We start from the raw sequence: 25,198 nt of genomic DNA on the forward strand, positions 1-25,198 counted from the left end.
AAGAAATGTTTTATTCTATGACTCACTCAACACATTTTAATTAAAGTAATATGGCATCAGACATAAGTTAAGGATCACAGATAATTAGAGAGAAAAACCAAATGTTGCTACTGCTCCAGATGCTTCAGGGTCTACACGTTTTGATTAGTAGTAAGGGATCTTTATCACTGGGCTACATACATAGAGGTTATTACCAGTGTTTTTCGGTATCATCAATATCATATATTAGGAATAGAAATTATATTATGTATTTTGTAAATTGTACACGCAACTTTAATTCTAGTCCACCATTACTAGATATTCCAGTGATGTAAGAGTATGTGACACTGCTTTTTTGAATGGAAATGACGTCAAAATTGAATGAATGATTGAATGTTCAACGACACCCCAGCACAAAAATACACATAGGCTATTGGGTGCCACAAAACTTGAATGATGTCATTTTGGATATCCTTACATAAAAATAAACCAGTACTTAATGTTTTTTGTTTTCTGAACACTGGACAGTGTAAGGTTGCTTTTGAAATGTTTTTTGTTTGATGACTGTTAATGCATACTTCAATTATGGAGTGTCACCCTAGTGCATTTGCTTAAATGTCAATAAATGTAGTGCCATGACCTCGTTTAATTTACATCTAATTTGCGAAGTTATCAAATTCTTAAAGTACAAGTATGTGATCTGAAAAATATCACATACTTTGATTGCACTGGAAATGTAAGATATTATATGATAAAGTAATTTATCAAATACAGCACCTTCTACTGAAGTGGTCAAGTCGTGGGAATTGCCATTATCGTAGCTATTGACCGTAGGAGCACTTTATACCTTTAGTTCTAATAATAGTAATTATGACACTTGATCTAAGCATTTAATGAAATTTGTTGCCCCAGTAGAGGCTGTGCAAGTTGTGTGCCTTTTTTTTTTTTTTTTTTTTTTTTTTTTTTTTTTTTTAGTTAGTTAGTTAGTTAGTTAAAAAAAATAAAAATTTCATTCTTATTTCTCCATACTTAAAGTATAAAAGTACATGTATTACAACACTGGGTGGAACTGGATTTTACCCATCTAAGAGTTAATCATATGACTCATGGTACCCCAGGCAACTATGACCTTTACCACTGACATACATGTATATTCTGCTCCCCAAAGTTCAACAGTTCAAGATTTCCTCTAACAGTTTATAGGTATACAAGATTCAACTGTTGAATATTGCTCTGGTGTTTAACAGCTGTTTCTGTTACAACAGGTTGTATTTTGTGTCAGTTCCGAGTGGCCTGGTAAAAGTAAGATAAATACTAAAACACTGATCCCTTTGACAGACCATCCAACACTAATGACTAGTTTTCATCTCCGCTGCCAAATTATTGCCTTCTTCTCAGTGGCTTAATCAATCAGTCCTTAGGCACGTCTTTTAGCAGGAAAGAATTGTGCAGGCAAAATAGACTTCATTTCAAAAGTGTCTTCCCATTGATTTTCTTACAAAGATGCCAACAAGTGAAATAACCTAGAAAATTCCCCTGTGAAAAAAAAGAAAAAAGAAAAAAAAAGAGAAAACGTTTTTTGCTCTTTTTTTTGCCTAAACGGTTAAAAAAATATGTTAATGGTGCTAAAATTGAGGCGACCATTTAGAAAAGCTATGATTTAAGCAATTTGCTAAGTAACAAAGTCATCCTGATCGGGATTTCCTTGAGGTGATTCCATTACTGAGATGCTCATCCTGCATGAAATGGGACAAATGCAACAAATTTAATAATGTATGACTCAGCTTGTCTTGTCCTCTATAAACCTCCACACATTTCAGCACATCATGAAATCTCTGAAAAATTACCCCTGTCTCACATTTATTCCCTTCAACCATAAAGCAATTTTCCATATTAAAAACCCCCACATCAGCCATCCATGACTTTAAACATGTGATCTGTGGCTTTAAGGTTATCTGCTACATGTTGACAATGGGGGCCTGAAGACATGGGGGGATGGGGGAGGGGCTTGTCGAGATTTGTTGCATGCTTCCTGATGGCTTGCTCAGGGGATTCTGCGGTCACCAGTCAGTTCCTGTGATTCACCATTCATTAGTTAATTAGATCATTTGTTCACATTCAACAATTGTTCATCGCCGTTCGTGGACAATCCCCACGAAATGTGGTTACCCTTTTAGCTCTTTGCTCTTCGCTGCTTTTTATGACAAACAAATTAAATTGGTGCATTAGTTGTGAAAACAATGACGCTGCCTTTCACCGCCAGGATGCATTTGCGTAATTAACAAGAAATGACTGGATTTTAAGGGCACATTTGTCATTTTTAATATAATGTGCATGTTCAGGAATGTTTTCATCGCAAGATTTAATTTTTTAAAGATTTTTATTTTTCAGTGCATTAAATATTTCCTTGTTAGTTTTCAGTGGTCATGTCAATCTGAATCAAAATATTATGTGTTGCTTTTAAGAGAAATGTTATATGGGCTGTCCTCAAAAAACTTGTTTAGTTTGTTGTAATCTTGTCCATAATTTTAATAGTGTGTCGCCATTTAATTTCATTTTATGTTTAAAATATTACATTGGCCCCCCCAAAAATTAATATCTGAAAAAGAATGAAATAAATCATGTTACAGAAAATAATTAAATTTTTTCATATTTGCCATGTGGCTTTGTTGCTTGTATCTTTTTTTCTTTTTCTTTTTGTAATACATCAGGATAGCATATGTGGCTGCAGTGGGGCTTTTCTCTTGCTGTCTAGACCAAGTGTTGAAATAATCATATGTCAGACACAAACAGCCATAGTTTAAAATGTTGAGGTGTCATTAAACAAATAGGCCTTTCATTTCTCTTAGATGACTTTCATCATGTTTAGCATGGTGATTTTTATAGACAGCTTATATGTTTGATCTATAGGCTACCAATACACCTTTACAGTGATTGCTATAGACAGCATCCATTTAAATGTTCTACTAATATGCCGCCACAATGATTTTCATAGACAATGTACATGTCAATCACTAGAAGTACATCTTTAATATTTAATCTTGCTGAACAGAAATAAAACCATGTTAAATTACTGCATAAATAACAATTTGTTTTCGGAGGGTGGGAATTAGCTCAGTTGGTGGAATATTAGTGCAGTTGGTGGAATCTTTGTCTGTAGTGTCTGTGCCCTTGGATCAAACATTCTCAGCAGGCAGACTCATTGTCTTTTTCCCCATCCCAACCAGTGCCCCATGATTAAAATACCAAAGGAAGGAAATGGTTTATTTAACAACACACTCAGCACATTTTATTTACGGTTATATGGTGTTGGACATATGGTTAAGGACCACACAGATATTGACGGAGGAAATCCACTGTCACCACTTCATGGGCTACTCTTTTTGATAGCAGCAAGGGATCTTTTATATGCACTATCCCATAGACAAGATAGCACATACCACTGCCTTTGATGTACCAGTCGTGGGGCACTGGCTGGCGTGAGAAAAATACCAAATGTTGTGTCTTGTCTATTTGGAAGTGCATGTAAAAGATCCCTTGCTGCTATGGAAACATGTGGCAAGTTTGCTCTTAAGACTGTGTTCCACAATTAACAAATGTATGATATCCAATAAATTACCATAATCAGTGTGCTTTAGTGGTGTCCTTAAACAAAACAAACTTTAACTTTCATAAATAGATTACATGTCAGTCGCTAGCAGTACAACTACTATAACATGTACTGCTGCTATCCAGAGTGAAATAAGACTATGTCAAGGTATTGCATAGGTAACAGTGAGTGTTTGTTTTTACTTGCAGCATGAACCGAACAATAACACCAAGGTGTCCTATGGGATCATTGTGTCACGAGTCACAGACAGAGGTCCTGCTGATAAGAACGGGATGAAGACTCATGAGAAGATCATCAAGGTAAGAGGCATGATGTCCATGTCTGTAGTTTTTACTTTACAGGCCAGTTTTAAAAGACAAGATCATCTAGGTAAGAGGCATGATGTCCTTGTCTGTAGTTTTTACTTTACAGGCCAGTTTTAAAAGACAAGATCATCTAGGTAAGAGGCATGATGTCCTTGTCTGAAGTTTTTACTTTACAGGCCAGTTTTAAAAGATAACTTTATGGTAAAACTCAAGACAAGATCATCTAGGTAAGAGGCATGATGTCCTTGTCTGAAGTTTTTACTTTACAGGCCAGTTTTAAAAGATAACTTTATGGTAAAACTCAAGACAAGATCATCTAGGTAAGAGGCATGATGTCCTTGTCTGGAGTATTTACTTTACAGGCCAGATTTAAAGGTTAACTGTATGATAAAACTCAAGACAAGATCATCAAGGTAAGAAGTATGGTGTCCTTGTCTGATGTTTCTCCAGCTATGGCCGGCTTTAAATGTTTTCTATGAAATATCATGGGAGAGTTGCAGTCCTACAGATGAAGCACCACAATGATCAATGAGAGTCATCACCTTGTCAGACTCTCCTTTAGACTGCCTTATGATTTGAAATGTAATATCTGTTTTTGTCATTCAGATTTAAAACAAATATAGCTTGCTGTATCCTGACAGGCTTATAGGAGTCGTCTTATGTCAGTTTCTTTTCAGGCTTGTGTAATTTGTTGTAATTGTTTTCTCTTTATTTTTACAACATATGTAAACTGGATCAAAATTGTGACATGTTTTGTGTGTGAATAAGCACCTTAATGCATGTTCGTTTGTAAATAATGTTAATAATAATTGTATATGAATTTCACAAAAACAACACAAAATTCATATGCATGTATTTTCCCAGTTTACAAAATATTTAAATTTATAAAAATACAAGAAAAAAAATCTATTAAAAAAGGGAGTCCGGTTTATAGCAAATCAGAATTTGTTTTACGGATGGACTTCCAGTTTTATAGTGGAGCTCCACTACTTGCCAATTTGTTTATCTGTGCATTTGAAAGTATGGAAATAATTTGGCTAGGTAGTGTGTGGTGCGATGGAGACATAGATGTATATGTGTAGACTATGTATGTATGTGTATACAAATAATGTATAAATATTTATCTATACATGTATCTAATTATTGATGACAGCAATCACAGACTGAGTTACTTAAGATCGATTGTTCTATTGAAACAAATTTGAATGCAGATGGATGTTGTTGGATTTTGGGGACCCTATTCTTACCCCATCCTCTGATGACCCTTTAAAAACAAGTATTTTAGAAAAATATCTTTTATATCCTTGAATTTGTAAACATTTAAAATGTTTTTAAAATGCACACACAAAAAGACTGCATTATAGCGGACATTGTCAAAAATAATGGTAACCAAATTCATGGACAGTAAGGAGGAAACATGGAGGAAACAGACTAAAATATTGCCATTAAAATCACTGACATCATTTCATTATTGGCTTACGAGTTAATGGATGAAACACCAATTTGAGTAAATTATAATAATTTAAGACATTTTATCTAACAAAGCGGCAGAAGTTCGTATTACCCTGCTATTGTTTGTGCCGACTCAGGCACCACTCTCAGAAGTATCGGCAGACATTTTGTGAATATTTTATGACAATGTCGAAAGGAATAATTTCCACGCAATTTCACATGCCGTCTTACAAAAACTGCGACAATGGATTTGAGCCCGAGCAGGGAGGAAGTCTCTTCATTTGTCGCGAGGAGTCGATTATAACGGACGCTCCTGCGAGCAATCTTTCCTTTTTCCCCATTTGTGTTTTTAATAGTGACATAATTCAGTTAAACTGCACAGTCGCCGTGGAGACAGGGGTGCTTGATGGAAGTCTCTAATCTCCCCTTTGATGTCGGCCATGAGCGCTGGATTTACAAATGTGAGGCTTTATCCCCTGAAAATAGCTGCCAGCGTTCCCAATACCCTCTTGTCAAAATCCTTAAAATTGATATGCCCAGTGTGAAAATTTATTGTTACGCACATTAAGGGTCTTGGCTTGGTGTGCCAGCAGACAAGTGCGTTGTCAGGTCTCTTTATCGTCTTGTTGAATTTCACAGTCTGTAAAATACATGTACTGGAACCAAAAAATATTATTAACAAGGCTATAATGTCCTTAAATCATGTTGGCCTTGTGGAAAGAGTTCCTTCCATTTCTTCCCTCCATATTGATTGTTAAAATGTATAATGATAGAATTAAATTTATTTGTTAGTGGTATTTGCAGTGTGTATCTGCAAAGAAAATAATGCATGCAAATCAATTTTGTGACGTGAGTTCATGTGCGAAGGATGCAAAATTAATACACACACATTTTTCCTCCAGGTTTACAGTACTTAATGATTATAATGTTATAAATTCACTATAGCATCAAATGTGTTAAAAAGACATAAGACTGGGTTTTTCCAGTCACTTGCTTTTAAGAGTCACAAGGCAGTTGATTTGCAACTAAAGAGCCACTCTGTAGATTTTGTGATTTTAAAGGCAATATTTGTTAGTTCTGTTATTATATAAACTACTATGCAAGCCTATTTTGAGAGGTCAACTAAATGTAGATAACCAGTTGTATAAATGGTCACTTTTTAACACCTGGGGAGGGTGGGGATGGGGTCGGGGGATTTAGCTCAGTCAGTAAAGCACTTGCCTGAGGTGCAGGGGTTATAGGATCAAACACCCTTGGTGGACCCATTCTCTGACTGGTAGATCAAAGGCTGTGGTATGTGCTGTCATATGTGTGGAAAGTGCAGATATATATATAAAATATCCCTTGCTTCCAATGAAAAACTACAGGCTGGTAGGTACTGGGTTCGGATCCCAGTCGAGGCATGGGATTTTTAATCCAGATACCGACTCCAAACCCTGAGTGAGTGCTCCGCAAGGCTCAATGGGTAGGTGTAAACCACTTACACCGACCAGTGATCCATAACTGGTTCAACAAAGGCCATGGTTTGTGCTAAATAAAAGATCCCTTGCTGCCTGTTGTAAAAGAGTAGCCTATGTGGCGACAGCGGGTTTCCTCTAAAAACAAAATCTGTGTGGTCCTTAACCATATGTCTGACGCCATATAACCGTAAATAAAATGTGTTGAATGCGTCGTTAAATAAAACACTTCTTTCTTTTTTTCCAATGAAAAATGTAGCAGATTTCTTCTAAAACTATATGTCAGAATTATCAAATGTTTGACATCCAGTAGCCATTTATTAATTTAAATCATTGTCTTTAATTGGTGTAGTTAGACCAATCAGATTTGTTTTGAGAGGTCAACTAAGTATAAATAGCCAATTGTCTTAAGTGGTCACCTTTTAACACCCGTTCAGGTGACTGCCTAACAAAGTTTTGATTGTGATTGGTATTGACTGATGTTTTCAGTATTGACTGATGTTTTCACAATTAATTTTTTCATGGCATCATATTTTTGTGTATACAAAGTGTTTAGAAAATCCCTGTCTAATACTGCTCATTTACATGTACATAGTACTTTATGAACACACTGTATTCATATTAGAAAACATTTTTCAAATGAAAAATTGATAATACTGCATGATGTGTAGTATGAGAATACAATTTGTGATAGCTTCCATGTCATATCGAACTGTCAGTGTCACCAGCACTGGTAATTCGGCATGATAATGTATTGGCCATTGTATGTGAACAAACAGACTACTTTACGAGTGCGGACAAATTAGCTGTGACAAGGCAAATCATATTCCATGTAGCAAAGTCAACATGGACAGCAGCTGAGGGAGAAAGCTTCAATTACACAGGCTGGTAAATCACCCCCTCAATAGGCTCCTGCAGAGAACGGGGTGGAGTGCAGTCGTAAACCTCACCGCGGGGTCCCGGTCCTGCCGCGACGCCTATTGTTCCCTGACAACCAGGATGAGAAACACGCATCTAACGTGTCTTTGATCTGGACAATGAGGGAGATTATTCCAGGACAAATGCAGTGGGAACTCATCGGAAGAGAACCCCAGAGGTCGGGGTGCACACGCCATTGTCATAAATAATGACCCTTAATTTCCACTGAGTGACGCAATTTGGGAGGAATCATTTGGCATTTTTTATTAATTAAAACAAACTAAAAAGCTGTTGTGTCGTAGTATTTGATGTACAGCTAAAAATTCATGTTTTAATCTTTATCGGATTAATTAGTAATCATTCAATGTTAATTTTCATTGAGATTTCAATGTTAATTTTCATTGAGTGACGCACGTTTGGAGAAATAATTTGGCATTTTTTTATTAATTAAAATAAACTAAAGCTGTTATGTCACAGTACTTAAAGGCATATTTTAATATTTATTGGATTAGGTATTAATTATACAATATTCTTTCTTCTCTAATTAAATTAAATCTCTTCAAGTATCCTTTGATCATCTGAAGGAAAAACAATGATTTTCTTAATGGACACATTACAGTCAAAGTGGAAATAACTTTATCATCGACAAAAAGACATTGTACGTTTTATATGGTATTTAATTATCAGCTGTTATTTATAGATGAACTGTTAAAATTGAATTTAAAAGAAATTGTTTGTAATATGTTGATCACATGAATTACAAATAAAACTGTTAAAAAGACATTATTATGTACCAAATGGCAGGTTACAAAATACAGTTACTTGTAATATGTTTTTATAATTTAAAATATTTTCTTATTGGATGATGTGGTGTTCATTAGACAATTGTTTCTATTGATTTTTAACACTGTTACATGCATATATTTTGATATTTTAACAAAAATAAAAAATACCCCATTGTGACCAGTATGAATTGAACAAATATATATTTTGTATTAACCTCATTTACTCATAACGATAGCACTGACACAATTTCTTTTCAACCCTTAATATATTCTTTTCTTTGCCCTTTTATTAACATAACATGAAAAAGTAATAATAATAAAAAAATAAAAATACTAATTGACACACTGTTGTTTTCAATGATAGCCAGTTACTAATGACTTTAATGATGTACTGTTATTTTATGGTTTTTATATTGTTTTCAGTTCCTCAAGGGCAATTGTTATAGCTTTGCCAATTACATTTATTGATGCAATAAACAAACTGAAGTGATATGGGTTGGTCAGATTACACTAAATTTACTTTTTTGAAATGATTTGAAAAAACCCAGTCATTAGACTAGTATACTGCATGTTGTTAAAATTCAATTTGATTTGTAGTTATCTCTTAATCCATAGTTATATAAATTATATCATCACATTGTTCACTAACTGACCATTAACTTGAATAGACAGCAAAAATGGTTGAGGTATGTGCCTAGAAAAGCATGCTTGAACCTTAATTGAATACCAATACAAAAATAAATTAAAAAACCACAAAAACCAATACTAAGCTGATCTTATTAATATATATATTTTTTTATTCCTTTCATCTATATATATCTATATCTATATAAGTTTAGTTAATATAAAATGCAACACATTTGAATAAAGGTATAACGAGTGAAGCTAAAATCTCTGATGTTTAAACGGGGAAATGCCTAGAGCTTATCTCGATAACCATTACATCTCAGACAAACGTGCGTTTTTACAATTATGAAAAATGCATTTTGGGGTATTATAAAAACCTGGATGACCAGAACCACTGCAGGTGTACAAAAACAAATATTCCAAATAATAAAATGTAAGAACTTTTAATTTAAATTATCAAAAACGGCTTTAAGAGTGAAAAATATGTTGTAGTGTTTAAAAACTGGTCTTTCACTTTAACATATGTCATATCAGTATTTGAGTTCATATATTGGTATAAAGTCATTCATCTGAATTTTAGTCCATTTAATTATGCATCAATATCTCTTCAGATCAACATATATTGTGAATGATTTCATAGTTTGGTAAACACATTCAATTACATTCAGTCCATTCCATGCATTTGTATCCTGAAATCAATGTACAGTCAAACATCTCTATCTCAATATTGCAAATGACTCAAAATATTGATAGCTCAAAATAAGAATAATAAGTTAGTCAAAATTATACTTTGATACAATGATTTTAATATCAAGATATACTGGACTAATGAGAAGAACTGAAGTTAAAGTAATGGCATTTGACGGTATATCATGACTGATTTCATAAGTCAGTCCATTCATCTATATGTAACTATATACTCTCATGGTTTCTTCCAGAAAGAAATGTTTGGGTATGGCACTATGGAATTGAATATTTACAATGTGTTTGCTGAATGCAATCACAGTTGAGAGAGTATTGGGAGCCTCCCTCAGAAAGAAAATGGGTTAGGTTTAGGGTTAGTGTAAAAGAAAATCATAACTGTGTCAAAAGGTTAACTTAAAATAATAAAATTTGCAAAAGGGTGGGTATGGCACCATACCCGCTTTACCCTCTGGCAGAATTCCTGACTCATCAACACATCCTAGTTGATTTTGTAGTACAGTAAAAAGTGAAAAAAGAAAATCGAACTCATTCTGGCTTGTCTAATTGCTTTTTTGAGAAGGTGACTCAAATTCAGCACATTAGCCAGTGATACATGGCGAATGTGACTAAACGCACACTGTCCTATGAAAAGTGATTACAGTACTACACCTCTTTGGGCCATCCAAATTAAATCTCCATCTCGAGAGGTTATTGGGAAGAGATGGAAAGTTTAGATTCCGTCTCGATTTGTCACTTCAAAGACATCCCGTTCATACATCCACATACTTGAGATCTCCTAAACGGTGACTCGTAAAATGGAGAAAATGGGAAAAAAATTTCATTAGTTGATGCTGTCCACCTTGGTAAAGAGTGAGATACAAACAGAAGAAAGAAAATGGTGGAGGGCCAAAAAAAAAAAAAAAAAATTGGTATTGGGGGGAAAGCATGGTCGTCTTAAGAGTATGCGCCTGAGTCATGGATGACTGCTTCCATTACCCGTGTGCACGTCTTGACAAGCCTTCCGGTGAAATCGCCGGATTGCATCACACCTCCTTTTGATCTTTCCCAAACCCGTGCCACTTCTGCCGGGAGGAGCAGCTGATTTAATTACACTTAATTATTGCATTACTCCTGTGGAGAGACCCGAAATGGTGACACTCCCATTGTGCAACAGTGTCGCCAGCTCTTCGGAGCTCCTTTCTCCTCTTTATTTGTTGGGAAACGGTGGATGTTTCCTACTTGAGGGGTTACTGGCTTCATGCATGGTGTGGATTTTTTTTTTTAGCCTTCAGGTTTGTTATGACACAACAGAGGGTCAGAGCTGGTCACTGGGTTGAAATGTTGGCCTGTCACTCAATGTCGTTAGCCAGAAAGTCTCAAGCTGACTTTGTCAGAATCAATAATGGGTTTTCAAATATGAATGCCATCTTGATAAATGGGCTTTTTGGACATCATAAGCATCTCGGGGGTATTTTAATGGGGAAAGCAAAGTGTTTTCTTTAAAGAGGTTGATGGATGAAGCTACACTGTCAGTTGTTTGGATTTTGTTATGAAACTGGTAAAAAAAAAAATTCAGATGTTCCTTTTTTACAAAAAGACATTAATTGTCCATTCTTGCCATCTTGTAGCTATCCTGCAACACTTTTTTGCAGACAGGACAGCACATACATGTACCACAGCTTTTGATACACCAGTAGTGCAGTACTTACTGATTGAATGGGGTGGGTGGAATTGAACTTGGACAAACAATTACCCAATTAAATAAATACCTATAACATTATTAGACAGGTTTTTCAGTTACTAACAGTTTTCAACTAATCATAAGGAAATTTTTTATTTAACGACACACTCATCACATTTTATTTACGGTTATATGGCATCAGACATATGGTTACGGACCACACATATTGAGGGAGGAAACCTGCTGTCGCCGCTTCATGAGCTTAGCAGCAAGGGATCTGTTATATGCACCATCACATAGACAGGATAGCACATACCATGGCCTTTGATGTACCAGTCGTGGTGCACTGGCTGGAGCGAGAAATAGCCCAATGGGTCCACTGACAGGGATCGAACACTTTACCACTGGGCTATGTCTTGCCCTAGCTCAGCTAATCATAATTACCACTGTGCCAGACATACTGCTTTGATAGCTGATATGTATGCCCAGGACAGCATACTTGACCTGTAATTGGTTTTAGTATGGAGACAAATGAGAAATGAAGCAATGCATACATGTACTATGATTACTTAACACTAGCTGTGCTTGCTGCTGTAAACTGAAATGAGAAAGCTTCACCCTAGCCCATGTCACTGGAATGAAGTATTTTAAATAATCTGAGTGGGTTTCAGCGATTTTAATTAGTGGTATAATACATCAATTTAAAGTTGGATTGAATAATAAAGACACATCTTAACTCAGCGTGACTAAATAGACTGGTAAATCCCATCCTTAAGCTCAGTCTGACAGTCAGTATGGGAAGGCCCCCCCCCCCCCCCCCCCCCCCCCAAAAAAAAAAAAAAAAAAAAAAAAAAAACCTAAAGTCTAATCTGACAAACTCCACCATCCAGGAAATGGTATAATAAAAAATGTGTTACAAACTTTATAGCTGTTCAAGTAGAAGACAAAAAAGTATTTGATGAGTGAAATTGGCCAATATTGCTCTGATAGTATAATAGTGGGGAACATCAGTTTAAATATGTTGTGCTAGCACTAGGTAAGTATGAATAATAATGAAAATTAGAAAAAAAAATTCTAAGTATAAGGAGAGCTTCCACTGGGCAGCACATCCTGTTGGCAGTGGCTTAATCAGAAACTTGCATGTAACATTTCTGTTTAGTTGCATAATATATATAACATATCTGTCATTTTGTTTGTATTTTGTACCAGCACTATTTGGGGAATTTTAAACAATAAATACTGATTGATTGGGCAGAATTTGCTGCTGGAAGCATGCAGAATTAAGAAACCTGTTGATGAACTTGATGTTTTTATAATAAATTGTAGACATAAATCATTGGGTTGTTCATTTTCTGTTTAATACATCTGGGAATTGATATTTAACAGTTTCTGCTATATTTTACGAGGATTTGGATATTAAGCTGTATGAATCATCATCACTAAAGTTTTAGTGTTCTCTTCATTGCCTTTAAAGAAGAAGAAATCAAACGCGTACGAAATTAGACTTGTGGGAAGTTTCATTGAGAGATATTAAATCGTATTTCTATAAAAACAATTTCCCCAGCTAAGAAGAAAAAAATTAGAAAAGTTCGTAAAACTGGAAGAAATGTAATCATGTGTTAATTTAGAAATCTTGTGAGAGAAACACCTCTGGCTGCATTCATCTCCATTCTGTACAAACCACTTGTTTCATGCATTCCGCAGAGTCGACAATTTCCCCCAGGAATTTTCCTGCTACAGTCTCATTACCAACTGGAGGCAGTTTAAGCGAAAAGATGGTCATGAATCGTGTGAAAATCCCCCGTCCCTGTCAAATTAGTGAAATTTGTTGCACGCCCGAGCTGCATGCTAAGAAGTGACATTGTTTGGTCCGGGTGTCACATAAGTGCTGTTTAATAGCGCCTTATTAGGTCTGGCTTGACTCACCGGCTGGTTAATACGGTCTGTATGCAATCAAAGCCTGGTTAGTATGGTCTGTATGCAATCGCTTGTTCCACGCAGCTTATTGTGGCCACCTAATATACACTGATAATGAGACTCATCATCGGGCATCGACGTAAATAATAGTTTTCTCATTCAATTTGTCTGATCGTATCGGGCCAATATTGGCCAATTTCCCTCGTCGGGCATATCTTTTCTCTTCTGCTTGAGTGGCTACTAAGTTTGTTACATATTTTTATTACACCATTTCCTGGATGGTGGAGTGTGTCAGACTAGAATGTTTTTTGGGTTTTTTTTAGCTGGCTGTCGGTTTGAGCTTAAGGATGGGATTTACCACTTTATTTAGACATGCTGAGTGAGTTTATTATTTTGCACTGCTCAGAATCTTGTCAAGGTTAATAAAGTAAGAGAAAGAAAGAAATGATCACATGGGAAGACGGTAATTTCTTTCATGTTTCAATAACTACTAGTCATGGAATAAATTAAATAATGTACATCCACTTATAAAAGATATGAATGTACAAGTAATAATCAACATAATATAATGTTTGCTGGTAAATATAAAAATGTTATTTCAGTAAAGTTAAACACATAGTCGTACTTTTGTTGAAAAAAAAACTAAACTTAATTTTGTTTTTCACTCCAGACCCATTTGCAGTTTGGGCTATTTTCCGTTCCAACCAGTGGTCCACAACTGGTTCATCAAAGGCCGTGGTATGTGCTGTTCTGTCTGTGGGAAAGTGCATATAAAAGACCCCTTGCTGCTTATCAGAAAGAGTAGCCTATGTGGTGGCAGCAGGTTTCCTCTAAAGAAATATGTCAGAATGACCATGTTTGACATCCAATAGCCGATGATAAGATAAAAATCAATGTGCTCTAGAGGCGTCGTTAAATAAAACAAACTTTACTTCTTCACTACAAGGGGCTGAATGTAGCCCAGTGATAAAATATGTACCTGGCTAAGATTGATCCCTGTTCCAGCCAGTGCTTCACAGCTGATGTATGGCTATGATCTATTTATGAGATAAAACATCCCTTGCTGTCAATTAATTGAAAAGAGTAAATTAATGCAAGGAAAATTACTTTTCTTTTATTTATATTGCATTAAGAAAATAATGATTTTGATGCTAAAAAAAATAAAATAAAAATAATAAAAAATAATATTAATAATTAATTTTGTACTTTCAAAACTGTACAGACGACAGCATGATATATGTAAGAACAGCTCAATGAATGTAAATTTACCGCTAAATACAAAACATTTTACTTCAGTAACGAAACATTGCATGCTGAGATAAGAAAGCAGTACCCTTCTTGTTGTCATGTCTGTAATGGCAGACTAATTTCATGGGCAATAATTTTCATATTGCACAGCACCGTAGATGATTGACAGGTCTCATTATGACATCACAGGTTTACTGCCCCGTGTCTTGTGTTTCAAAGCAGGTTATCTCTATCACTTCGTTTAACATCAGAGGAGCAAGGATAAAGAAAAATTGCCCTGTCAGTGTTTTGAATGAGGTATTCCGTTTTTTCGCTACATGGTTGTCATGCGGGGCCATACTTCAATGCTTGCATGGTACCAAAGTATTCCTGGAGCTGTGCGCAAGGTATTGCTGCATCAACAAATCTTTTGCACTCGTATAACATCCTCCCAGTTGTTAACAAGAGTACAGCCGGTTTCTATTCTACGAGGCTGCCTGTATAGTGATAATATAATTATGACGACAATTGCAGTCAGTTCTGAATATTTACCTGTCAGATTTTATTTGTAATGAACCATTATTTGATGGTGCTTGCACCTTAAACTTTGAGACAAAACTATGGTCATGTAACATCCCATTTTCTTGCACTTTTATATGTGTGTAAATGTGTCGATAGTCCTTTCCACAGGGAACACCGTTTTTCATACTATGGAATTTACTGCAAGTTATTTATTTCTCAACCAATTGTTTTCTAAATTGCACTAAAAAATAGTGGGTTTTTTTGTTATTTCTAAAACACTTATTTTTATTTTTACGTCAAACCAAACTGAAATTATTTACAAAAAATATTGTTGTAGGAGGATGGGACAAACTATAGGACTGTTGATACACTGCTTAAATATCAGTTGTATTTAAAAAATGTTAACATCATTGGCAGTGAGAAGTAATTTGGTCAAGAAAAACCTATAGAGCTACTGATAAATCAGAAGACTGTAAACTCTGTAAACTGAAAACTGTGTATTTACAAGTCTGATGTAACTATCATAATTATACACGACTTGTATGAGTCTGCACAGAAAATGTCGAGCCAGACGTAGCCCAGTGGTAAAGTGTTTGGCTTATGCATGGTGGGTCTAGGATTGATCCTTGTCGGTGGGCCCATTTGGCTATTTTTCGTTCCAGCCAGTGCATCATGACTGGTATATCATGATGGTGCAGTAAAAAAAAATCCCTTGCAAATAATGAAAAAAAAACCATGGCAGGTTTCCACTCTAAGACTATGTGTCAAAATTACCAAATGTTTGACATCCAACAGCCGATTATTAGTAAATCAGTGTGCTCTTGTGGTGTCATGAAATAACAGAAACTTTAACTTTAATAGAAAATGTAAACATCATTGGCAGTGGGAATTGTTTGGTGTTTGGGAACCTACAGTTCCATCACACCTTGGGCAATCACTCAACCACTGGGCTGGTACATCCCAATATGAGTAAGCCAATTATTATCATAATGATACACTACTTTTAATAGAAAATGTTAACATTATTGGCAGTGGGAATTGATTTTGTGTTGGGGAACCTCTATCCCCATCACACCTAAGGCAATCAGTCTACCACTGGGCTGATACATCCCACTATGAGAAAGCCAATAAGTGAGTGAAATTGGCTCAGTGGAATATGGCAAGTTATGATTAGAGAATCCTCGTGGCAGAGGCATCTGCTTTAGACAGGTTTTGGCATTAAGAAAAATAAATACCATTATGACAAACGAGGTGTCTGAACAGTGAGAAAAAGATGGATGATAAACGGTTACTAGAAAGAGAACGTAATTGCTTTTTGAAAGGCAATGAATGAATGAGCCTCTTATGATCATCGTCATATCTGTAAGCTGACAGTCTTTAAGTATCATTGCAACAGACAGGCTGGCAGTTATCAAATAATTAGAAATAATATTGATGTAATGAATGCATTTATCATATAATTATAGAGGGTAAAAATGTCAGATAATAACTATGTTATATAAATAAAAAATATTATTAATGTAAAAATGTCAGCTAACAAATGAAGAGGAGATTGTCCATATGTTGAGTGTACTCTTTAAACTGTAGCCAGTGCTCCACAACTGGTGTAACAAAGGCCATGGTATGTACTATCCTGTCTGTGGGATGGTGCATATAAAAGATCCCTTGCTGCTAATCAAAAATAGTAGCCCATGAAGTGGCGAGAGTGGGTTTCCTCTCTACTATCTGTGTGGTCCTTAACTATATGTCTGATGCCAGATAACTGTAAATAAAATGTGTTGAGTACATCGTAACATAAAACATTTGCTTCCTTTGCACTGTGGTTTGAACCTTGCATGGTTACCCACGATCAGCAAATGTATAGACCCAAGCCCCCCCCCCCCTCCTATCTCAACCATCAAAGACTATGGTATGTATTGTCCTGTTTATTTCAGGAACCCACTATGTCCATGTAAATGATGTCCTAACTTTAAAGTTGCAGACTTCGTTTCAACCCATAAAAAAATTTCTAAATTTGGTTATCTACAAACCTGTAACACATTTAGATAAAGTTAAAATAAAATAAAACAACAGTCTGTGACGTTGATATGGGGAGAAAACCCTTAAAAACAAATTAGGGCTCTTCTCCATAACCATTACTTTTCAGAGGTACGTGCATTTTTAACACTATGAAAAATGTATTTTTTTATATTAGAAACACTACAGTGACCAGAAACACCTCAGATGTACATGTATGCAAATGGCTAATTTAAACAATAAAATGTAATGTTTGATTTCAGTTATCAAAAACGTCTCTAACTGAAAAATATGTCATAGTGTTAAAAACTAGGGTCAGTCACTTTAATGCATGAATGAAAAATAGGTAGCACAAAATCAAATTTTGTAAGTGATATATGAATGAAATTATGGTTCATGCAATTTTCAAAAGCCTAAGAAGTGTATATAAATCAATTCTTTTGTTGTATTTAAGGCCATAGCCCATATATACAAGAACTCTTATATTGATATATGTTTGTGTATATATATCTGTTATTTAATGGTTCCCAAGCTTTTGAAAATGGCAAGAATGATCGTTTGTGGTCCTTTCTTCTTCTTCTTTTTTTGGTCCTTTTTACAAATGTTACTGAGAGATAAGGTGAAATGCCCCTACAGATCCCTGAAAATAATTATTTATCACCACATCATTATTATTACTTGAACTACACACCTGGCCATTCAGAAGTTTGATTCAGTTAATTACCTGTACCTAATGGTAAGGGTTTAATAGCAGGCTTAATCCTAATTCTCGTCAATTTTCTTTGTAAAAATTACCACAGCTAATAATTGCATATAGCATAACATTAAATGCTTTAATTTTATGCTTTGGATTAAAATTCCCCAAGATTGAATTTCCTCCTTTCATGTGGGTTGACTCATTGTTTGTGGTGAACATGTGCAGAGGGAGGAAACAAAGGACAAAAAACAAAAAAAATACATGTTAAAAGATTACACATAATTTATAGGATGAGGAGAAATTTTAGAATACCGATTTGAGAGTGTTCTATGGACATGAAGAGTAACTTCGATTGAAATCTGATCAACCCATGTTGGCCACTTCTAGTGTTGGCCATTATCAGTTGGAGCTCGGTTGCTCAATGGTCACATTAATTAAGTGTTGTTTTCATTGGACACTCAGCAATTTGGGTTGCAGTTTTTCACAGAATTATCCATTGTTGCTTGAGAAAGAGGTGCTGAACTGGAAGAAATTGTCTGCTGAAAAGGGTCCCTCCTCATAGCTTAATTGTGCACATGCACATTAATTTTATGTTACAGAAGAAGTTAAAATCATGCCCTTTGTTTTGATGGTGTCAATTCGTTGTTGCTGGAAGAATGGGGAAGGAAGAACATTGTAATTGAAAAAAATATTTTTTGACGATCTTTCTTTTTAACATGTAAAATGCAAATCAATAACAGATTTTGTATTGTCGGTTTTTTGTTGTTGTGTTTTTGTTACTGGGAGAAAGGAAAGGAAAAGTCTAATTGAAAAAACATATTGTGTCATTTTTTTGTTATTAAATACAAATCAGCAAAGCAAATGGTCTTTCAAAAATTGTTATCTTCTTGTTAGTGAAAGACATTAACTCTTTCTTGCACTTTTGTTTGACATCCATGAAAGCAGATGTTTTTTCATTAAACATTCATTCATGTTAGTGAAAGAATGGAGAAGAAAAACTTTCAAATTGAAAAAGAAATTAAAAAACTATTTGGGAACACTATTTGGGTCATTAAATACAAATCCATAACAGTTGTTTCATTGTTATATTAATTCTTCTGAGTCCAAAAAAAAAATGAGACAAAAAGGATTGTAATTAAACAATATTTTGTGAATCTTTTAAGAAAAAAAAAGAATCAATATCACAGATCTGTTGTTTTATTCTTTGTGGAGAATGGACGTAAAACAGAGTGGTTGTAAAGCATTTTGTGTGAGCTCCGTTATGAAACCACAGCCATGTTGTCGTGGCTCATCATTGTTTCCTCTAAGTCGAAAGAACAACATTACTTCACCAAGTGTATTGTGAAACGAGATTCGCTGCCCACCGTTCTAGAGTGTGGCTTTGCCTTGAGGCAGTCACACAATCGCCTTGTAACGTGATTAGTCGAAACGGGCCTCTCCACAAAGCTACTTTCTTTCCCCTATCTTATTAATAGTTAGCTTTTTGCAAGACGTTTTTAGAAACTCTAATGTTGTTTTAGTCTGTTCATTAAGAATTACGACAAACGATGATTGAGTGTTAATTAAGAGATCTCATTTCGTCGCCTTTGAAACAATAGGATAGCGGTATTGAATGCTGAGATTACCTTCCGTTGGATTAAAAGGAACAATGGACGGGAGTGGGGCATCATGGGAACAGGGACTATCTGTTTACGATTGATCAAGATTGATCAAGTTGAACCCGGAGCTTTCTTGATTTTTTGCCGATTACTTTTCAGAAGCTTTTTGTTAAATTCTTGAGATTAATGGCTTCTCCTGTCGCCACTTTTTATTAACGATGATTTGATATTATTGAATTCATGTCCATGTTTATATTCACATCACAGAGGCACCTTTAACAAAGTTTACTTTTAAAATGATACCAATTTTCTTGTTAAGATGTCCATGCATTTGCATAAGTGATAAATTTAGTCATTAGTTATTCCACCTTTTTAAAAATACATTTTTTTCCCTGTCTTTATGGAATGTTTTTATTACAATAAAAGAAAATGCATCATTTTTATATTAAAATGTTGAAATAATTCTGTATATGTTTCTGTTCTTTATACAAGGTTCATTTGCTTAAGTAATAAATTTAGTCATGAGTTACCAAACCTTTTTTTATGAATATGGTGGGGTTTTTTCACTTAAACAAATGGATTTTTAAAAATCACAATAAAAATATAGGTTATATTTTATATTAGTACAGTGAAATTTAAAAAAAAAAAAATTCACCTTTTTATATTAAAATATTAAAATGTGAAAAACATTTTTTTTTCAGTTTAGACAGGTATATGCTCTTTATATAAGGCAGGGAAGATTTTGTTTTCAAAATCTTGATTAACAATATTTCTTGTCAATTGAAAATTCATTAGCAACAACTATTAAATGCTTTAATGCTTTTGTGTAGTGATCTCTGAAACTTGTGTAGTGAATTTTGACGTGATACTGAACAAATTGTTCCATGTAAGGTTCTCTGGATAAACAGGTTGAATATTAATATCAGCAAATATTTAAAATTAGATGGAACCCCACCCTTGATTAATGTTGTGGACCAGAGAAGTTTCTTATTAGGCCATTGTACTAATTTCTCTCTGACTACTAACCGTTAACCTATGTCCTGGACAGACAATCCATATATAATGGCTGAGTTATTTATCCAGGAGGAAAAGATAGAGAGAGAGAGAGAGAGAGAGAGAGAGAGAGAGAGAGAGAGATAGAGAGAGACATGCACACACACGCACACACACACACACAGACAAACACACAGACAGAGAGACATACATACACAGAAATATACAAAGAGAGATAGAGGGAAAGAAAGGGAGATGGAGAGAGAGAGAGGAGAGACAGAGAGAAAGAGGTAGAGAAAGACAGACAGACAATAAGAGGAAATGAGAGAGACAAATAGAACTAGTTGTGAGATGGGAAGGAAGGAGAGAGAGACAGAGACAGAGAGAGAAATAGAAAGAGAGAGAGAGAAAGAGGTAGAGAGAGATAGAAAGAAATAGAGAGGGAGAGATAGTGAGATCTGCTTTGCATTTTTGCATCAAATCCACTTGCGATCATGGATGAATCCAAGTGTGTGTTTCCGACGACGACCATCTTTGATGTTGGAGAGAAAGCCAACCCAAGTAAATCCCCAGAGCACGGTTAATACCACTTACCTGCTCAAGGTGTCACCTGTGTTTGGGGCTTTTTGTCAGGGTGTTGGCCATTAAAGCTAATGTTTGGTCAAAACTTTTGATCGTGTGTTACAGATTTAATGATCTGTTTAAATTGTTCCTCTGATCTACTAACACCGACATCAAAGTGTGCGGCGACAATTTGCCTTTATACCCGGAGATCAGAGGGTAATAATGTCGATATGTGCAGGCTTCAAGTCTTTGTATGAATGCAAACATAAACAGTTGTAATATCTTTATCAATGAGAGCTTCCACTGATATTAGTTGCATGCCTGTCTACACATGTATTTTAAAGATTGCATTCAAGCCTTCTTAATCACACGAGTCAGGTTGTAGCTCAGCAGTAGAATGCTCACCTGAGGTGTGATGAATCATAGGACTGATCTCCTTTGGTGACACCCAATAGCTGATGTGTGTTTTTGTGCTGGGGTGTCGTTAAACATTTATTCATTCATTCATTCATTCATTCATTTGGTGGATCCATGATATTTTTCTCTGTCACAACCACACAGTGCCAGTGGACTGGTTTGTCAATGGTCATATGGTTTACATGCTGTCTATGGAAAAATGCATTAAAAATCCCTTTTATTTGGTTGGATCAAGTAGCCTATGTGGCAGTGCTCATAGGAGTTTCTTTCTCACCACTATCTTGTCCGAGTGGTGAAATGATGTGTTACACATCAAATAGCTGTAGTTTAAAATGTGCTGAGGGGTCATTAAAAAAATTATTGTATTCTTGTGGCAGTGCGCTGCTCCTATCCTAGGGTATGCAACATGGTTCTATACCATACTTGTATGCGCTAGGTTTCTAAATTAAAGTGGTGCCATCGTCTGATGAATGTCATAACGTTCTGTTTCTCCAGGATTATAGAGAGGCGCCCCTGGACTTGGAATCGCCAGGATACGTTTTTACATTGCCCGACTCACCAGATGCTTACCTTTCCCTGTTTAAATACTTCTTTTTTTTTTCTTTTTTTTTCTGGTAGCATCGTTGGCCCTTGGGCCTAATTTATGATGGGGGCACCGAGACTGGAGGGCACGACAGTTGGGTTGGCCGGGGGGGGGGGGGGGGGGGGGGGGGGGGGGTGGGTGGGTGGGGGATACTCCACCGGAAGATGGTTAGGGCGGTAGGCGTAGGCGGTTTTGGCCGTGAGGGTTGTTAGGTTTGTCCGGGGGACTGTCCATCCCCCCTCCCCCCCCCCCCCCAGCCTTCCCCGGTTTCGGCCACACTGAAGTCCCCAATACGATGGGTGCCCCTAAGTAAAACATATCCCCCTATTAACAAAACCTCCTGTGGCTGAAGCCTAACCTCCTAGTCACCTGCCACCCCTATTTTGAGGGCTAATTAATATATTTAAAAACATTTTTAAAATATATTTATATTTAGGACTGCCTGATCTAAATTTGCGTTACAAATTGTTAGTTGTTTGCTGTATATTAAATATTGTTTGGGAAAATAACGCACAAAATTATTTATTGTAAAGTCCTTTTTCCCCTGTTTGTTTAAATATCAAAATTGCCCCAGTAATTGTTCTGTCCCAGGTTGGACTACTGGCATCCGGTGGCCGAACCTGGGATAGACATGCTCGAAACCTTCGTGGTATAGGAGCATGTAAATATTTTATTGATTGATTGTATTCTTGTTATTTCCTTAATATTATGATTGAAAAGAGAAGCTATTAGTGATAGATCGAGTGCTGAGGTGTCATGGGATGTTTAAGGTACACATGGGTTCTATAGGTTCAGTCTCCTTCAGTGAACAGATCGATTGGGAGTTTTCTCATTCAAATCTGTGTTTCACCACTGGTATGTCAAAGACCATGATGTTTGCACATTTAATATCCCTTGCTGTCAATTGATAATAAATAGTAGTATTATGTTAACAGCTGGTTTCATCTCTCCATCAGATCATGGCATTTGGTATACCATTTGCAGATCTCTGATTGGAAGGTAATAGGGATTTAACCTTATGAATATACAGTCACACCTCTTTTGGACTAAAAAAAATCTTCAACCCTTGCAGTTACCATAAGAAAATGACTATGGAAAAAAACAACCATACTGTTGTAAAAAAAAATTGAATATAGTCCAATGTAAATAAAGGTGTCATGGAGAATTAAGAACTACATGGCAGTCTCCATAGAATTGCTGATTGCAATAAGCAAGTGCAGTCGTTGAACTTTGTTTCGCAAAATCTCATTATGATTGTATAACAAAGGCTAAAATGTGAAAGAAACAATGGCTGTGGATGCAAATCTTTGTGACAGTATCCCAACACCAATTGTGTAAGACATAAAAATAAATTATTTTCCAACAGAACTGATGGTAATCTTGTGTTCAAGAAAACTAAATTCACTGCAGCACTTTTATAGCCATAAATATTTCTCCTCTATCTCTAAACCGGCTCAAAGACAAGACCAAAAATATTATGTAATGGCTTCATCATTGTTTTCCCTTGAAGAGATATAAAATGAAAGAGCTATGGATTTAAGACATAAACCTCTGACAATGAAGAAGCATGGCTGTGGGTGAATTTATGGTGAAATAACAATTGATATCGTTAGGAAGATATGCCCCTTTAATGACCGGATCAAGTACCACTCTTTGATGTGCATTTTATTTAATGTACTACAGGGACTAATTTACCATCTGTGTGCATGCCCACCATAGTCTAAGGTTATGACACTTGGATCATAACTTCAAACCCTTAGGAATCGGTTTTATGTCTGCTGGCAGTGGTCTTCAGTGTTTGAATAGCTGGCCTCGGTGTGTAAAGTAAAAAGAAAAAAAAAATTATGTTGGCAAACAGATTAATTATCGTGGCTTTTGATTTTTCTTTTCGCTATTTTATCTTTATTTTATATTCGGTTTTCATTAATTTGGGGCCTGAGGTTTGATGTGTGTAGCAGTTGGTTAACCTTTTGACTCGTGGATTAATTTTGAACAAAAGTCAGGTGGACTGGGTTCTGTTTTATTTCTTTTGATCACGTATTATGATCATAAATTTTACAAAAGCATGAAGTGACCTATTTTCCAGTTCATGCTTCTGGGTTGCATGCCCAGGTCAGAAGGCTTGAACATTAATTTACAGTTTAAAAGATAAAAATCTTTAAGGAAATGTTGGAGTAACCAGAATTTCATATCTTCGAAGCTATCTGAGCGCTACGGTATCATAAAATTGCTGTAGGCTATATCCAGTGTCATAGTGATGTCATAGCTAACAATGGTTTTATGATATCGTAGTGCTAAGATAGCTTTGGAAATTTTAGATAGAGAAGGGGATGAAGAAATGTATGCACTCATTTCAACCATGTATCCCCATCCTAGGATCGATCCCCATCAGTTGACCCATCGGACTATTTCTCGTTCCAGCCAGTGCCCCACAACTGGTGTAACAAAGGCTGTGGTATGTACTATCCTGTCTGTGGAATGGTGCATGTAAAAGATCCCTTGCTGTTAATCGAAAAGAGTAGCCCATGAAGTAGCGACAGTGAGTTTCCTCTCTCAATATCTGTGTGGTCCTTAGCCATATGTCTGACACTATATAACCGTAAATAAAATGTTTTGAGTGCATCATTAAATAAAATATTTCCTTCTTTCCATTTATTGAAATATATCTCATTTCCGTTGCTAGATTTTTTTTTAATTTAATTTTTTTTGTTATAAATAAGAAATTATACCTAAAAAAAATTTAGTTGGGTAAATTAAATGAATAAAGTATATTTTTGTGACAAAATACTATACATGTAATATAGGGAAACCCCTCTAAACTGGACATCCTTGGGACCAAGTAAATATTCCAATTTTAAGGAGAAGCCAGTCTAGAGAGGTTATGTTCTGTACGGTACTGATATTTAAAAAAGGGACAGTGAAAAACATCCCGTTTTCATAGAATTCCAGTTTACAGAATGTCTGGTTTTGAGGTATTCCGCTGTACTACTAATACTACAAATTCTCATATTTAAGCCTATTTGTGTTTCAGCCCCTGGGCTAAAATTACTTCTTGTCAAATAAAACAGTTTGGCGTGGTCCCATTATGTAATCTCACTTGCATAACATTCAGAACATGGCCGTGGCTAAACTATTTATAATTAGAGTTAATTTAATGTGGGGTAAA

General features: G+C 35.6%; 1 protein-coding gene across 1 annotated transcript in view; it reads left to right on the forward strand.

Moving 5' to 3' along the window:
* The window catches only part of LOC121367896 (E3 ubiquitin-protein ligase PDZRN3-like), a 351,336-nt gene that overhangs the window by 45,074 nt on the left and 281,064 nt on the right, over positions 1 to 25,198 (forward strand). The window contains exon 3 of the mRNA XM_041492344.1: positions 3,778 to 3,888. Within this exon, the coding sequence (XP_041348278.1) occupies positions 3,778 to 3,888 (111 nt within the window). The remainder of the gene's footprint in view (positions 1 to 3,777; positions 3,889 to 25,198) is intronic.

This window comes from Gigantopelta aegis, chromosome 3 (assembly GCF_016097555.1).
Source record: "Gigantopelta aegis isolate Gae_Host chromosome 3, Gae_host_genome, whole genome shotgun sequence".
In the NCBI taxonomy this organism is placed as follows: Eukaryota; Metazoa; Mollusca; class Gastropoda; order Neomphalida; family Peltospiridae; genus Gigantopelta; species Gigantopelta aegis.